Consider the following 18,039-nt stretch of genomic DNA (forward strand, 5'->3'; position numbering starts at 1 on the left):
AAGCACACAAACTTGATGTATAATGATATTTGTACAAAACAATGCACTTATATACTTAATAAATTTATTTCTGATCTTCAATTCACACATATATTTATATTACCGACTATGTAAGGCAATTAAGAATCAGGTTTGATCTCCTATTTTTTTAGTAATATAAGTTTTTATTTGAATATGTTTTATTGATATGTTTCTATTTGAATTGGCTAAAATATTTTCAAGATCAACAATTATTTAACTTTGATAAAATTTGCCTCCAACGTTCTAAATATATAACCGTAACTAAACATTTGCTTCAATCACCAACTAATGTATATATTTTCTTTTAAAAACTATGACTTTTAAATTGACTATGTATATAATATATATAAAATATAATAATCATAATTACATTAATTTGCTTAATAAATAAAGCAAAATATCTTTCGAAGCGTATTGATAGCGGTTGACTACGAAATAAGCTCTATGTGGCTCACATTGAAATAAGTAAAATGTTTTGAAATAATATCTTCATTTACTGGTATACTAATGTCTGTAAATCTTATATGCAATATTATATCGTTTTAAATATGATATAGTTCATTAGAACCTACAATTGTATTCAAAGTTAAATCATTTAACCACAGTGCAAACCACATCATCGAAATGTGTTTCACAATTTTACAAGACCAATAAATATTTTGTAACCTTTCGAATCATGAGAGTTGCATTGTCATTAAATATCAAATTTATAAAACTAAGATAACCTATTGGCAGTTTTGTTTTATTTTATTTTCTCGTACGTTGACTATTTCTATTATATTCATTTGAAATACATCATTGATTTAAACTGGAAGTAAAATTGGAAGTAATTGGAAGATATTATTCTCATTTTTTCAATTTATATCTACGTGTACCTAAAATTTGTAGTTTGACTATCAAAAATGTTAAATTAGATTTGCATAAATTATATTAAACTATTTTCAGATAATGAATTAAAATATTAAAGTGATTGTATTTCAAGTGAATACTAAGAGGTGATGCGCTATGAAACTGCTTTAGACCAACAATTATAGAGAATATATAAAATTTACATTACCTTTTTGCTAGTTTCTGATAGTTTCTTATCGCCTTTATGTTGGTTATTCGTTATAAGTACTCATCAATTAAGATTTAGTGAAATTTAGAATATGGAACGCGGATTTGCATTTGAATTACTTCAATAAACCGTTGAACACGTTTGAAACGTTATTAATCCGCAAAATACATCTATTCTTGGTGCTACTTAGCTGTAATTACTTATTTAATTATGGCTGTTCTTGGTTTCTATTTTACGTCAGTGACAAATTGCAGAGGATGAAGTTGCACTTTTCTTGCCCACTTGATAACGTTTAGTTTAGTGATTCACATGGACTAAAACCTGTTGTTTACGTTGTTGACTTTTGTGTTGGTGTTACTGTACCAGTGCACAATCGGATGTAACTTGGAGTGTAAGCAAGATTAATTCGCATCGTGGTTTCAGCCGTGGCAATCAAGTTGAAGCACTTCGAATGGCGCATCCAAATCGGAATCAAGGTCGGAGTCCTGCGCGGGGACGAAACGAGTTGGACGCTGCGTCACGGGCGGACTGTAGTAGACGGGTGCCGATGTCGATGCGATGGCCGTTTGCTATTCTTCAGTTAACTCCCACAACATTAGACCGGCATCAGTACCGCCAACGGTGACAATGTTGCGATCGTTATACAAAAAGCGAGCACATGCAACCTGTCCACTGTATGACTTTTCTTCATTATACTCTGCTTTGGTACTGATGCATGGATAACTGTTGAAGCAATAATTAAGAAAATTAAAATTTAATTTATTGACTCTTTTGTAATTATTAAACATACCGGAACAATCGCAAATAACCATCTGTATCTCCACTAACAAGTAAATCATGCGCTGCTGATCGACATGCTGTGCTGATTATGGATGTCATTGGGTAGAATCGATTGTTCCATATTCCTTTAAATTAACAGATTTTATGTGTTTATATTTAATTGATATCTTTACTAAGAATAACTAAGCTTACCTGAAACTAAGAATCCAACAGTAGCGTTATGCGAGTGCCATTTTACATCCTTCATGGCAATGGGACTCTTTTCAGGAGACAAAGATTTTACGTCCCCTAGAATAAAAATAACAGAGTGATTGTAAATCTTTACACAGAAATTAATATAACTTACAGAATGACAAATCATAATCAGCGGTGACCGTTTGCACATAATTTCCATCGGTACTCCAATCCATTTGCATCAATGGTTGCGATCCACGAATTTTGTTCGATTTTTTGTACGAGAATCCATCCCGACTTACTCTGAATAAATAAACACTGCCGTTTTGTGATGAAATTGCTATCATATCACCAGCTGGATTATATCCAACACAATTCAAAGGAGATCCACATACTCTTAGCGTTGCCATCGCAGCGCCGGTTTCAGCATTCAAGATAATTAAATGTCCTTCAGTGCTACCAGCTGCCAAAGCAACACCGAATGGATGGAATGCCAGTGAGATACATTCATATGCTACTTGTGTAGTCCAAATTAATTTGTTTTTACGCCACAAAGCAATGTTTTTATCGTGACCTGCCGTTGCAAACAACTCATCATCGGGATGTACTGCAAGTCCCCACAACTGACGTCCATGACCAAAAACTACTTGATTGAAACGTCGTTGCAACGATCCTTCAAGGATGTTATTTTTCGTCGTGCCAACATAAATATTCCCGTCATTACGCCCTGGCCTCTGTGGGTAAATCGACCGGACACCACCAGCAGATTCAGGCAGTTTAGTATCAGTAATGCGTTTGTAGTTCTGTAATGAATCCCATGCAGCAATTTTGCGGTCCTTCTCACCACCTGATAATAAAGTTCCTTCGCTTAGCATGACCAAAGAAGAAACACCTTTATTATGTGCTTCGAATTCCATGCGGACAAAGTATGCGCCATCGCTGTCCACACTATAAATTGTGATGAATCCATCACTGTCGGCAGTTATAACGTCGCCATCTTGTTCAAATTGAAGGCTTGTAATTAATGTTCTTGATGGCTGAAATATAGTCATTGTTCATGCCTTTGTTTCAATAAAGTAGATGAATCACCTACCGGTTTGATGATGTCGGTGCGTTCAAAGAACCCATCCTTTCGGCGATTCCAGAAGGTCAAATGTCCTTTTCCATGTGTGATTAACAAATTATCGTCTAATGGATGAAATACGGCACCGGTAAGTTCTTCTTGCAACGTCTGGAATTAATCATGTTCATTGCTAAGTTGTTGTTTATCGATCGACACTGCTACGTTGTATTTAGTGGAGTATTTTGATGAAATGAGTCACAGAATAATGAATGAAATTCTTTCATCGATTTCTTAGAACTACGTCTCGAAAATAAGAAAATATTTGTTCGTGCGATTATGAAAAGTCAACATAAGTTAAGTAAATAATACTTTATTACTTAAATGTTTTTGATATCAATTGATATCAGAATTTGGCGAAAAGTATCACGTTTTGTTTTTGTGTCAAATGAATCGATCGAGTGGTTGAGTCTGCTGGGCCGAATGTACGAAAAGTTATGTGTTATTGTATGGAGTAGCTCCTTCAAGGTTGCTACTGATTTTTGTGAGAACCTCCAGAAATTCCGAACGCAATGAAAGCAAAGTTGGCCAGCCGCGTTCCGTTCTACGCGATAAGTAATGCATGTACGTAAATTTCGCGCCGGTCGAGGAGTTTATTATTTATTATATGCATGAAAACGTCACGAAACGGCCGGTCGACTCTATGTGCGAGGTGTACTTATGCAAATTTTGTGATCTACATGAATTAGCCCTATCGTGCCGAGCCAGTTTTATTCACTGGCGTGCAACAAACGCAAAATGCTTTTTCGGCAATTTTCCAAGGAGGCATCTGCACATAAAATATTCATTGCGTCAGCAATGTACCTACCTTCGTCAAAAGTCTAATCGATTTTCAAAATTCGGCACTTTGCCATATTCACCATCACCAAAAATAAAATGTAATAATGAATTACTCACCGCAACTTTACCAAGAAGATGTCCCCACTGCCATTGCCACACAGATAGTATACTTTCACGACCACCATCAACAGCTAACACATAAATACCACCATTCTAAAACAAAACATATAATTTATTCTTTTCGATTTTTTTAATTGCATAAAAATGTGTACATACCAGCTGAGAAAATGCCACTGCTGCAACTCCTATTTCCAATTCGCCCATGCCAAAAACATACAAAGTTTGCAAAGTATCAGTGCTCCAGATTCGGATATGTGCTTGTGTCTTCCTATTTCTGCCTGCCTTTTGTCCCGAAGCAACCAATTCCCTCGATGGGTGCAAATCCATACATTGAATGTCTTCAGTATGGCCTGTATAATGCCTCTGTGTTTCCTCATCGCGATCATACATAACAGCAACAGCAGCGACAAAATATAACAATTCACCAGATGGCAGTACCCATAAATTGCGCCTGGAATCGGTACCCCGATAACCATAGACCCATTCAAGTTGCATTTTCTTTTCCGGTGGAGTGTTATCCATCGGAGCATGATGGATCGGCGGGTAAAAGGTGCGCCGCAGTCCACGGATTGTAACACGCACAGGTTCTTCTTTAAGAACTTCCAATAAAGTATAATCTATTCGGTAAATATTAATATAAAACATAAAAAGAATTATTGGGTGGTCTACATACCATTTGTACGAATGATTTCACTTTCCGGTGCGTATAATGCCCGAGGTCTTGATTTGCTTCTTGCCCGTCTTTGTTTGCTCAAATCTTCTACCACAGCAGCAGGAGGAGCTCGTGAACGTGATCTTCTGACGGGTGATAACATTACTCCTGCACCAACAGGTCCAACTCCCAAGTAAAATGTATCCACGTCTGCGAATTCATTTCTTAATTGTGAGAAACTTCGTACTTCTTGGCCAGCAACGGTGTACATTCGCTTGGCACCGCTCATCTTTAAAACTTGGCCTAGGTCTTCCAGAACTTCTTCGAATGGTTGGGATGTGCGGAGATTCAATAATACACGACACTAGTAAAGAAATACTCATTGATTCCAACAGTAAGTTAGGTAAATATGTAAAAATTACTTGAACTGTATGGTCCATGTTGTTTACAATTCGAATCACTCGACCAGAACTTGGTTTGATGCCTGCGCCGCCTCCAGGTGGTGGAATGTCTGTTTCGACGATTGATGCTTTGCGACTTGGCCCTTTGCTCCATCCTTGGCCACCCGGAGAGGCGTACCATATTCCGTTTTTCTTTCCGTAACTGGCAGCCTAGAAACAATAACAAGTTGTTTTATGACTATTGTGTAAAAACTTTATTGAACCTAGTTAACTTGTACTTATTAAATTCCTTTTTATTTGTGCGCATTTAAAAAACGCAAAATAAAAAAGTAAATCAATTAGAAGTCGACAAGCAACTTCCAGTGGTGGATTGGCGACCATGCTGGAATGGCTGGTAAAAGCACACTACGAGATTATTTTCTGAGATTACAAAGGCATGAACTGGCGAGCGCTGAGAAAGAAAGTCGCATATTTAGCTGAAGCTGAAAGAGGTAACTGGTCGCTATTGATTGTTGTTCGGAAAGAAAAAGCCAAATAAGTTAGCAACGTCACAATTTGTCGTGTATTATGCACGAATCGTGCATGCCATACTGGTTGTTTACATTAGTAACTTTAATTACTAAAAAAGTCGTTAATATCATATAAATTACCACTTATTTAAGTATTTAGTTAAATTGTTTTTGTAAATTAAATAAATATACTATAAATGTTATATGTAATGTTTCCCCAGTTTATGGTAAATACAGAAGTTTTCAAATAATTATATAGAAAAAACACCCTGTGAGTGTAATTGCAAGCTGTTATGACGCAAATTGTCGCCGCATGTAATGCCATTAAATATGCAATTTGGCAAAAGTGTAGAAACTTATAATGAAAGTAATAATACGTTTGATAAAATTATGTCCCTCAATAGCTGCCAATGTTAGAAGAAAGTTTCCTTTGTTTTTATTTGCAAAATAAAACAAGTAAAAGTTTTTAAACGAAAGCTCACCATTGAAGGAACTGTAACGACAGCAAACGGTGTATCTTCGTCGATTTCAAAATCAATCATTACTTAGCACAATACAATTATAATAATTATTAAATATTTCGAAGTGTTTTGTTCTTGATTCACTAGACTTGTGTTATTGGTAGCACATGCCGCTCACGATTGACATCCGACACCGAATGCAAAAGCTCGACTGATAAAAACGCAATTCGCGCCTATCTCGTTCGCCCGCGAATGATTTGTGCTGCAAAGGGTGCCGAAGCGGAGGCAATTTGTCCGCCGCCGCGCGACGGTGGCGCACGATTATGGTGGGGGCGGTTCGTCCAAGGTTATCAGGTCTCGGTAACGCGATGCCTCTGCGCCACCATTTGCTACCCATTGCGCTCCACCCTTACGATGGACGTTTGAATGACGTGACATAATGTGCTTGACCCGAAGGCGACCCACCTCACATGTTTCATGTTGCCTTTTCGGCACAGCCACAACTCAAACAGAACTGTGTTTAACAAGTGCGATTGCCACTTTCACGAACAGATCGACAAACTATGAAGGACAACATTTACATATGTCTCCCTGCGTTTGCAAAGTGTAATGTCAGTTTGTGACTAATTGTGGACCAAAAATTCAATGTCAATTGGTGTACACGCGGCACTTTGACGCTGAAGTAATTGGAACAAACAAACACGCAAAAAAACATTGGTCCTGATTTATAACAGATTTCACCGGCAATAAAAAAGGTTTTACTGCAATTTGGGCGCACGACTTGTCTCACTTTGTATTCGTATTCCAGTCATTATTTACAATAATGAGCATATAATAAACACTAATAAAATAGTATTAGACCAATTTTCTTTTAGTTCCTTGGAACTCATATAAGGTTTTTTTATGAAACATATAACTATCCAATAAAATAAAACAAAAGAAAATCGTTAAAGTTATTCTTTGTAACAATGCAATGTGTAATCGAATGTGCGAAGTTTTAAAGTTTGATTATATTGTTGTAAATATTATTTATGTATATGGGACGTTGGAATGTAATTAACCCTAGCACGGCCTCATTTCGATCCTCTGTTAAACGTTGTGCTCAGGGGCTGCATGCTACATGTTTGTTAATATGGCAAAACTGCTTGCATAAGCATTACTGATATATAAGTTCTGTGGTTTATATTTTAAGAAAATGGCACGACTGCATTTTTCTTGCACACACACGCCCCCGCCGGTCTCGTTCGTGTCAATATTTTCACGTGATTTCAGTTCATTACGTGCGTTATTAATTTAATCGCGCTGTTAAGGATCGGAAAGTGAATTTGATTCAAGGGCTAAAAGTACATCAGAACTCAATTTAGGTAAGGTGCAGGTCAAACCTTTTCACTTAATTTTAAATGATGTGTTTTAATTTTACATAATAGCTCAAATTTGCATGCTTTATGTGGAAAGATTTTTTCTCAATTTGCGAAAATAATGAGGTGGAATATTGATAAAGAAACTAAAACAAATTAGCAAATATAATTATAGATATATATCAGTAATATATGATTAATAACGATAAATATATAAAGTTAAATGAAAAAAGTTACTGAGAAAGGTTTCTCTATCAGGAAAAAATAATAGACATAAAGAATGGTTTAAAAATGTGATTATAAACTTAAAAACTAATAAAGTTATCAAAAAATTTAAGGGTGTGTAAATTTTTCTAGATATGTAATATACTTATTTTGATAATGTATTAGCGTGTTAAGGAAACCACCGAAAATCCAATAACCCTTAATCTATTTAAAAGAACGTAGGTAATTTGATCAAAATTTGATTGATGATATGCAAAACCCAATAATCGAGGTAGTAATATCCAAAATTGCCAAAAATTGATCTATTGGACTATAAAAACGGTACCCCATCTACTATTATTATATTAAACAACATAATAAACGTTAAAATTAATCTTGAAATCAAGGATAAACAAGTTTAAAACCAAATTTTCATAATTTATGAGTAGTTATATAGGTAAAAAGTGCTTTAATCCAACCCACCTAAACTGATATACTTGAAAATATTAAAACACCATACGATAAAGATCTTTCTCTCTTGATATAAGTTAGCTGGTAGCGAAGGTCTCGCCGATGTGAACGAACGAATAACGCCACTAGCCAAATAACCACTAAAGCCTTGCTCGTAAATATATTTAGTTAACATAATATTTTGGAGGTCATCTCGACAATTTACTCATTTTCGCATTCACATTAGCCACTCGCGTATTCGTCCGGAGCTGTGATTGTGATGTAGTATGCATAAAACGTCCATTAAACCCTGCCATTGTTTTATATTTCTATGCCTGCCGTGCCAGGGGAAATTCGTGCGTGCTGGCGGCTAAGTTCCAAACAATAGAAGCAATTGGAAAAATCAAAGCATGAAGAGATGGCCTCGACGCATAGCAATAGGGTGAAAAAGTTTGCACTCAACGAACAACAAAGAGTGTGTGGAAATATGTACACACGATTAATACTAGAAGAAAATAAACGTAAAACAATATTGATGACCTTGGAATCTTATCATTTTTACAAAATTTAGAATGCATTACGTTGATGTATTATGAATTATGTGATGGATGTTGAAAAAAAAATCATCGTCTATTAGATTTATGTATTTAAGGTGGTTTGCTTGAAAATCGCATGTCAACTCTCAGTAAAATATCGAATTCTGTTGACCAGTCGACCGCTTCGACCACCCTCTTAACTGTAGGTAATAGTGAGGAAAAGTGTTGTTTATGTTCAGGCCCGCATCAAATATAAAAATTCAAAATTAATAATTTTTCATTTTTAAAGTAAATTTTATAAATCTGTAGAAAATTAATTTTTGTTGTTATAAATCATGAATAAATTAAATTTTATAAAATCCTAAGACGTTCCTGGTTTATTCAAATCAGTTTCGATATCAGTATGTTAGTAGGCATACACTGGACTGAAAATCTTTACCCGTTTACTGAATTCAAAAGATTTGTTTACTTCCATTGTGAATATCCAACTCGTTTGCCAATGGACTTGATTGTAGATATACATATCTACTATTTTCTTATCATATTATAGGGGTGCATTGTGTCCACTTCATTGAACGTCTTAAAGTCATTGCACGTTTGAATGTTTGTGCATGCAAAACCGTATGAATATGCATGCGATGGAAAATGACCTCAACCACTCCCATGACCGACGCGCATATTGTGCAATCGTGGAAAATGCCGCCGGGCGGCGGCGACAAACAAGTGAAAGCTTTCCGGCTTTACCTACCGGCATTTTAAGCTTCTAATGAAAGTAAAACGAACATAACATTCCTGAAATTGTTTACTTAATAAAAAATGAATGCGAATCAAATCCACACATAAAAAATTGGTTCTATAAATACAAATAAATGTTTAATAATGTATGGTTTGATATTTTTGGACGTAATCGAACAGGACCTTGATCCTTTTATTTTTCATTCGAGAAACTAAAGCCTATGTTTTGTTTTTTGAGCAGGCAAGAAAATAGCAAGCCATATTTTATTGTGTAATTAAGGACTCAAGTCTAAACCTAAACTGTGTACCATTTTATTGAGGTTATGTATACAGGACGATCAAATATTGAAGTGTTTTCTTCAATAACTGCTCAAATCTTTAACTAAAAACATCAAAACATTCATATATGTTCCAAAAATAATTTAACATAGAAAATTAACTAATCAGTTGTTAATTTTCATAAATTTCCACATTTTTGTTGACTGTATTGTACCAGCCATAGTAAAGTCTACGCTAAGTTTATAAAAATAGCTTTCATTGGGCATTTCGTTAGATCTCCACAAAGATTGTGCCCACGAGTTAAACACATATTAAGTAGGAGTAGTATTTATAAAATACAGGGTGTACTACATTTCTTATAGGTCCCATAACATGCAATTATAAAAAAAGTGAAAATATGAATAGTTTTTTATATGTTAAACATCAAATTATTCATATAATGTTCTAACAAGTCATTTGTTACTCTTAATGCAGCAATTAATGAATATTTAACACTGTCCTTGAATTTTCGACTGAAACCGTTCTTGAACTCAGAACGTACATGCCAAAAATTTTCTACAAATGTCCTTCATTTAGTTTTCCGGTGGCCTTGAAACGCATGAATTGCAAATTCTTTTCGGATTTCATTTATCAGCGATAACAGGAATTTGCGCATAAATATTCATCAAATTTTTTCGTACGAATGTAATCTGTCTCTGTATAATGGCATAAATTAACTATACTCAAAACAACAGCAGCAAATCATCAATATATGAATCAGCACTGTAACAGCATTAGTAATGCTTGTTAAAGTTTTGAAACAACAGAAGAAAGTGGTTATTAAATGTAATTATTGTTTCCAGGAACTTATAAAAGAAAACTTGTCGCCATAAAGCAAAAAATAAATAAAAATCAACGCTGATAAGTTGAATTAAGATAAGTTAATGTTGATTTATATATCATCTGAGCATTCGCGATAAAATTAATGCATTGAAAGGCGTTTAAAAGTAATGTGTTGAAGTAGTGAACAGAGTTTAGCGAATAAACAATCGTGCATGCAAATCATGCAACTAAATAAGAGCATAGGTGTAAGTAATGTGACCTAATTTCGTATTGTGTGCATAAAGAAAGTAAACATACATTTAACACACACATAATTAGAAATAATGTTGATAAACTTGCACTTATGAATAAAATTCCCTATGTTCATCATTTACACTAAGATAATATCAAACTATATCTGTTATGTTAGCAAAAAATGCAAAAAACTGTTTTCTTATCACCAGACAAAATCAAAACACAGTTAACTTTTAATTGGTCTCAAGAAATAGAAATGCACCAACAATTAGTATGCTAATTTATAAGTATGGTTGAAATATGTCACACAATTTCTGCACTTCTCAAGAAAAACAATTTTTGACAAAAAAATCAGAAATAATTTCACTAATGCAAATATAACGCATCGAATATATTGCAGGAAATAAGGTGTGGTAATTGCCGTTTGCCATGATCAATGCCCCATTGCAATCGATTTGATTATACACACAAAACAGGAATTCAAACAAGAAATGAAACAAAACATCGAAGCTTTTAAACGAATTAAAGAATACTCAATAATGCAAAATTGGGCACTACTTAACCCACTTTAACCCCTACCACACGTTGTGATTGTGAGTAATAGTAACACATCATTTTGAAACATATCAAAATATTTGTTTTCTTGGCATTTTGACGTGTCCTGAATTTTCTTTAACGGCCATTCGATACAAATTAATATCCCGCCGTCATACTGCAACATGTATATAATATATAACGACTTCCAGTTTCATGCAATTTGCATAGCACATTTAATATACATATTTCATGCATACCACTGAAAATATAAAATGTAAGTGAATATGTGTTACATCTCGACATCGCCACATTTGCAAGTCAAAAATATGTAGGCAGTAAATATGTTTTCTTCGTTTTATTTAACGACCAAAAAAACTTGCATAATCAGACACGAAAAAAAGAAGCAAAAATTTCTGATTCACGTATATCAAGAAACGCCCAGCATGGAAAGTAACAAGTGGGGTGGAAATATGAGGTCTAATTAAAACGGTGTAGTTACACGACCTCTGTTTTAATATCTTTTGCATGCAGAATTAATTACTGCCTTTGTAAATATTAGGACAAATTAATAAACGCTTGTGGTATATTATTTCGAAAGTATCACACGTGCCGGGTTATTATAACGTGTTCGTTTTATGATACTTTGTGTAATGTTGGTTGTATATCATGATTATATCAGAATTTTTAATTTTCAGTTGAAAAATCAAGATATAAATTGGGTTAAGAGTAATATTACGAAGAAACTAAGAGATTTAAACGTTTTCTAGTCTATTTCAATATGCAATGTTAATATGTCAACGTTTAACAAGCATTTACAGCTACTCAAGTGGTCAAAATGGCGTTGATGATTCTTCTATTGCAACGCCATCTGTCAATATAAATATGAACATATTTTAAAGTAACCCTAGTTATGAGTTACAGCTTAAATTTGTATTTCACGCATGTTAAACTTGCGTAAAGATAAATGTTAACCATTTGGAGTGGGCCGGTTTGTTAAAAACGAAGGTCTCAAGAAATGAAACCATAGTCGCAATAAAACCAGCGCGTTTCTTAAATACGTTCAAGTATAAGAGGGAGCTCGTAGGGTGCGTGCTGCCGGCGTTCTTATCTCGTATCTAAAAGTTAAATGGAGGTCACGTGGCATGGTAGGGTGGTCGGCGACAACTGCACCACTACCACGGGGTGTGTAGAGCGTGTGTACACAATACAAATCACATTCGGCGATCGCCACACGCCGTGAACACCATGAAAATCAGTGTAGGTTAGTTTCTCTCCACTTGCCGCGCGCAGGAAACGGACATGAATTACGATTGGACTACTTTTGTTTTGGTTCACGTATAAGCACATCTCGGAAGAATTTTATAGACTTTTATCGAGTTTAATGAATGTAAACTTACCTTAAATGTTTTATAACTTGACACAACGTATGAAGCACCATCTTCTAACTCATCCAATCGGAATTTTCTATCGCCGTCCATTGAAAAGATGTACCTTGCTCCTCGGGGTAGATCCATGCGTAATGATAGTTTGTCCATGAGCGTCTCCAGAGTACCAATGTCCCGGCCTGGTTTAAACCGGAACTCGATGCCGGGGAAGAATGGGTCGCCATTTTTATAGAAGATAAACCGTCGCGCGCGCCAGTAACTAAGATTGCTGTATCGTGATGTGGCTAGATCGACACGACTCTTGGATCGTGGAGGCGGCGCCGCCGGCAGCATGGAGGACGCCTCGCTGGCGTTGTCTGCCATGGTTACGGCGCCGGGCGACGACGGCCGACTGGCAACGCCGTGCCGCCAGTAGCCGCCGTTTGCTGGCGCGGCGAGGCCGTGCCGCGCGCCGACCGCTGCCGGCTGTTGCGGTGGCGGCGGCGGCCCCGACGCCAAATCGTAGTCGTCCTCGTCCGTCTCCGTGCTCTTCTCGCGATTATTGTTGTTGTTGTTGTGACGGCGGCGCGAGTGGCGGTTCATCAAGGGGCCGTCGTGCGGCGCCACCGCCTCGACGTCGTCGTCCTCCTCTTCCTCCTCCTCTTCCTCGTCGTCGTCGTCTTCGTCGGCGCCGTTGGCAAGCACGGCAACGCCGCCGTTCGTTGTTGAAGTCAGCGCCTCTTCGCCCGGCTTCGTTCCGCCGCCTCCGGCTGCCGCTGCCAACGCTGCTTGCTGCTGTGACTCGTCGTCGCCGCCCGTCTCGTCATACTGCTGCAAGCGACTGCTAGCGCGTGATGGGGCGCGCGAGGCCTGCGGACAAAAGCGTGCACGGTCACAACCACCTCCACTGCCACCCCACATGCAATATGACATGTATGTTGAGGCATACCGGAAAAGCTCGCCTATTATCGTGTCATCTTCCCTCTCCACAAACATATAACCCAACCCTTATCAACCAACCCTTAACAAATCAAACACCAATAGAATGATGACTTAAATGACTTAACTTTAACTTAAAATGACTCACATGAATGATTCATTGCTTTGCAATAATAAATTTCTAGAAAATCCGGTAGATTATTATAATACACCCCCGAAAACTCTTTCGGAGAATAACTAGATGGCGCAACAACACGCTTTTCCATAATTTATATTTTGCATTGCACAACGACATAAGAAAGTGTTCCATGTATGAAAAAGAAAATGTAGGTTGCTCGTGCTAATAGCATGCCGTGTAGAATGTACGGTCACGAACGGTGCGATCGCAAGGATCGGAATTATTTTAACAAAAAAAAACTTCCTAAGTATCAAACAACGTACTAAACTAGCACAAAAATGTCTTTTATGATAGGTGAAAGGTAGACATTTTCTAAATGTTTTCTTCAAGCCGTTAAAATCGCATAATCGTTTATTTATTGCTAAATATTTCTATGTATTAATTCCTTGCATTATTGAAATGATTGTTTCATTTTTATATTGCATTTTTAGTTATGTTAGGTTATGCTGACATATATTTATAAGTATGTGACCAACTGTACTTTCAATGTTAATTCACCAATTGCACAAAAACTTGCACAAAAGTTTAGTTAACGATTGGTTGCAGTTTTACCTGCATTGGCATCAAGATTGAATATAATCGTCTTATTTCCGTAGTGTAATTATTTTATTTTGTGTGTGGTAGACATTTTTGTTTTGGTTTGGATACAAAGAAACATTGCGTGCAATAAAAGTGACCGTAAGCATGCCGTAAAAGACTGGCGCCTCCACCAAACAAAAGAAAACAGTATTACGTTGTTTAATAACAACTTATTTTAATGATATATTGAAAAGTGCATGTATTAATAATATTTAAATATAAATATTTAATAATTTTGAAAGTACCTTTTTTAATAATGAATTTAAGTCAATTTTTATAGCATTTCTTTTAAAATAAACCAAATTTAAATAAAATCACAACAATTTTCAAGATAAAGATAAAAAACAAAGAATTTAAGTTGATTGACAATTGAATAATTAATAAATATCTACAGAGATTGAAAATGTAAATATAAAATTTTGAATAATGATTGTAATGCAATAATGCATCATGTAGCGTGACCTTATTTATGAATCCATGCGGTTTTGAGCAATTTAGCCTTCAGAATTTTCATAAAATTTCACATCTGACTATTTATTATTCGTTACCTTGCTCGGTCTTCGTAATTCGTAATTCAACCAACAAAATTTATGGATTTTCTATGTCTCGTGTAGGTATTTGCGGTAATAACTATAAATTTTAATATTAAGCTTGACGTTGATGCCTTGAGAATGAGAAGCTCACGTATCATTAATATATAACCCAAGTAACCCACGAATCAATAATAATTTAAATTAAAATTAAATTATTTCAAATAATAAATCTAAATAGTTACCATTCTTTTTTCGGAAGTCTGACTTTTCTTGAAATAAGATAAACACACTCTGTTTTTATGTAAACAGGTCCTATTAGCAACTTTTTGTCAAACAATGTTAACTGGGAGCTTTTCACAGAGCTTTATAATTGGTTAAACGTTTTATAAGGTCATCACTTCCGGTGTAACGACCCCAACTGCAACTTGCACTGCATCAGTTGATTATTTAAGTCCATTGTTTACATTTGTTGATTTTTGAATTAAAATCACTCACTTTTGATAAAACTGTTTATGTTGTGGATATGGAGAGCTTTGAGGAAGCGTCTCTCTAAAAGTACGTGCGTATCGCGTTTCTAACCAAGTGGCAATGTGTCTATGCCGCGCTGGAGAGACTCCGAGTCGGATACCGGCGAGCGAAAAAGTGTGTTAAGTCGGCGGCGGCGGCAACTCACGGCATCAGTCCGTTACCCCTTCGCCGTGCGAGTATTACGAACTGATTGGAATAGTCGCCACCGGCCGCACAAAATGCCACGGTAAACTTGTTGCGTTTGGTTAACGAAAGAGCAAGCGTAGCACCCAAGCCGAGAAAAACCTGCAGAGTATTGGAAGGAGTATTGACTTCGTTTCTCCCTGACTTTCGTTGGGCTAAAAGCCCTCGGACTTGCATGTTACAACGGTCAAACGAATACCAAGTGTTTTCAACATGCATTAATCATGTAACATCAGATTATATTAACATAATCAATATTTGACTATTTTTACTCACTTGAAATTACAGTTTTGTTTTCAAAACTTAAAATTGGTGATGTTATTTGCATTTTAATCAATTATTATTGACATGTTGTTTGTTAAACACTCAATAAATAGTATAAACGGTTTGAAATACTTCTTTTGAACGCCCATTGGACGATAACACCGCGACGCTTGGCAATTTTAGCCAATCAGGGGACGACGCCCTCAATTCGCCTGGCGTCCCGACGCTGTTCACGCCGGTTATGAAACGCGTTCATAAAACACTGTTTTACCAATTGCACCACGCAGCTACACAAAGAACGCACGTGGAGAAAGCAGAAAACTGAAAAAAGGCCGAAAATCATAAATCAACTCGTTCGAAAATAAAGCCAACAGCTTTAGTTGCCATTAATACTAATTAGTGATTTACTGCGTTTACTTCCTTCCGCAATAACTACTTACTTCTATCAGATGTATTAATAACACGACAATCTTTAACAAAATTTTCCTATGTTTTCCTTCCAATCGATTTGTGAGGCGTGTGAGAAGGATACTACAGTTACTATGGTAACAAACTCAACAAGGGGATGAAACTCTGAAATTCTCTAAGGGATGAAGAGCGTGTGCGCAAAAACAGGAATCGTATTGGTCGTCAACCTGTCGTGCAATTGGACGCGTCGTTTTGACGCGCACATGAAATTATAGTGTCATCGTCGTTTCCTGACATCGACCAAACAATGCGGGTATTATGTGGGTGGCAGCTCATATAAAGGACGAACCAATGGCGTTTGTCATTTCGATGTAAACACTCCAAACGGACTTATTTTTCTTTTATCGCTGGTTTTACAAGCCGCAAACATAGAACATTGGGAAAACTAAAAATGTGGTATTTTCATGCCAAAAAGGAAGTCAATTAGATTCAGTTCACGCTTGTAATTTGTAAATTCTGAATCAAATTGACCTTGATTGCTTTATTATGATATGGGTTACGCTAGATTTTCTGCCAAATTTTACGATATACACGACTAAATCTTAACACAACCCTGTGTTCCAATTTTTATTTCAAACATAGTCTCTTCTATTCATAAAACTTGTAATTGCAAGTTTGTAATTGTAGAATACTGCGAAATAAAAGGAACACCGTAATTTGTCACGTAATCACCCTTTTGCAATGGTCTGCGAAATTGCAAAGAAAGTTTACGCTCGCGATTTATACGAGAAAGAAAGCAATCACGGCCGCTATTGTTGGACTATAATAAAACTAAAAGGCGAACGCACGAACTATTAGGATAAGTATGAGGTGGCGATTGTATGCCGCCATAGTGCCACCAAGTTACAAAAGCGCGCAAACGGTCAACTTTATTCGTCATTATTTGCTGATGTGTGCGTCAGCATAATCAAAACTCAAACCCAAACCCACTTTTGGACCATAGTTACACTTACAACCCATGAGCAGAAGTATGTGGTGGGTTAGTCACCACTCACAAGTCACCATATTTTGTGTCCCAGTTTTTTTTTTCAGAAATAATTGCTCGCTTATTTATTTTCCTTGCTTTCTTTACAAACGTTCAAAGTGTATCATACCCAGTTACCAAACAAAAAAGAAACAAACACACTACTTATGATTATTATTTATTAAGTTAAATAAAAAAAATGTCGTAAAAGTAATTGTGCCTATTTGGGTCAATTTTCCGCAAACAGGTCAACGTTGTGGTCAAATTATATCAATATCCAAATATTTTCCAGAAGCTCTCTAAGTATATACCTAATGCATATTTAATATCACATGCCTACCTCTACACATTTTGCACTGACGTGTCTCCAATCGATTTCAGTGCTACCACTGAAATAAAAACAAAGCAAATTAAATTCGACAAATGCTGTGGGTGAGCAATCCTAAAAGTCCTTTAGATGATTAACTACTTGTAGTTTTTAGACGTCTGGCACATGTATTTAAAGTGACTAATCAAAACTAACTAGAAAAGAAATTAAGAAGAGTTAACGCATTTCTTTATTTCTTTATGTGATTCTACATGTTCATTGTTCAAATAATTTTCAACCAAATAGTAATTTGCCAACAAAAAAAGTAGAGCAATATGTGCATGATTTATGAGCGATATAAATTGAATCAACATTCAAATTGAAATATTAATAACAAAGAGTTCTAAATAAAATAACAACCCATTAAATTCCTTGTAAATAATTCGTGATAAAGAATTTGTAGACACCTGATGAACTATCAGCGTAAAATTAACATTTTCTG

At 36.0% G+C, this 18,039-nt stretch overlaps 1 protein-coding gene across 3 annotated transcripts; it reads right to left on the bottom strand.

Annotated features, from left to right (window-relative positions):
- Positions 1 to 47: 47 nt before the first annotated feature.
- Positions 48 to 15,170, bottom strand: DCX-EMAP (Doublecortin-domain-containing echinoderm-microtubule-associated protein). Of its 3 annotated transcripts, none has more exons than XM_065299259.1 (11): positions 15,066 to 15,170; positions 12,628 to 13,464; positions 5,127 to 5,315; positions 4,726 to 5,068; positions 4,209 to 4,639; positions 4,050 to 4,145; positions 3,126 to 3,263; positions 2,205 to 3,069; positions 2,051 to 2,146; positions 1,869 to 1,983; positions 48 to 1,801 (listed from the first exon to the last, which is right to left on the bottom strand). In XM_065299259.1, exons 1-11 carry the CDS (start codon positions 15,066 to 15,068, stop codon positions 1,648 to 1,650), a joined length of 3,267 nt encoding a protein of 1,088 aa, XP_065155331.1. In that variant the 5' UTR covers positions 15,069 to 15,170; the 3' UTR covers positions 48 to 1,647. The 3 variants fall into 3 exon arrangements, with proteins under 3 accessions (XP_065155331.1, XP_065155330.1, XP_065155332.1); XM_065299258.1 differs by having other exon boundaries at positions 4,209 to 4,669; positions 15,066 to 15,169; XM_065299260.1 differs by lacking the exons at positions 12,628 to 13,464; positions 15,066 to 15,170 and adding an exon at positions 6,097 to 6,312 and having other exon boundaries at positions 4,209 to 4,669.
- Positions 15,171 to 18,039: the final 2,869 nt, after the last annotated feature.

The sequence above is a fragment of the Atheta coriaria genome, unplaced genomic scaffold (assembly GCF_025399875.1).
Source record: "Atheta coriaria isolate IRGN ID8LTWV9N9 unplaced genomic scaffold, Caltech_Dcor_3.1 hic_scaffold_3_pilon, whole genome shotgun sequence".
In the NCBI taxonomy this organism is placed as follows: domain Eukaryota; kingdom Metazoa; phylum Arthropoda; class Insecta; order Coleoptera; family Staphylinidae; genus Dalotia; species Dalotia coriaria.

Excerpts from the sequence above, each read along its gene's own strand:
- DCX-EMAP (XM_065299258.1), bottom strand. Across the intron at positions 5,069-5,126 it reads ACATGGACCATACAGTTCAA|TGTCGTGTATTATTGAATCT; the intron begins GTAATTTTTACA and ends TTTCTTTACTAG. Across the intron at positions 3,264-4,049 it reads ATCTTCTTGGTAAAGTTGCG|ACGTTGCAAGAAGAACTTAC; the intron begins GTGAGTAATTCA and ends GATTAATTCCAG.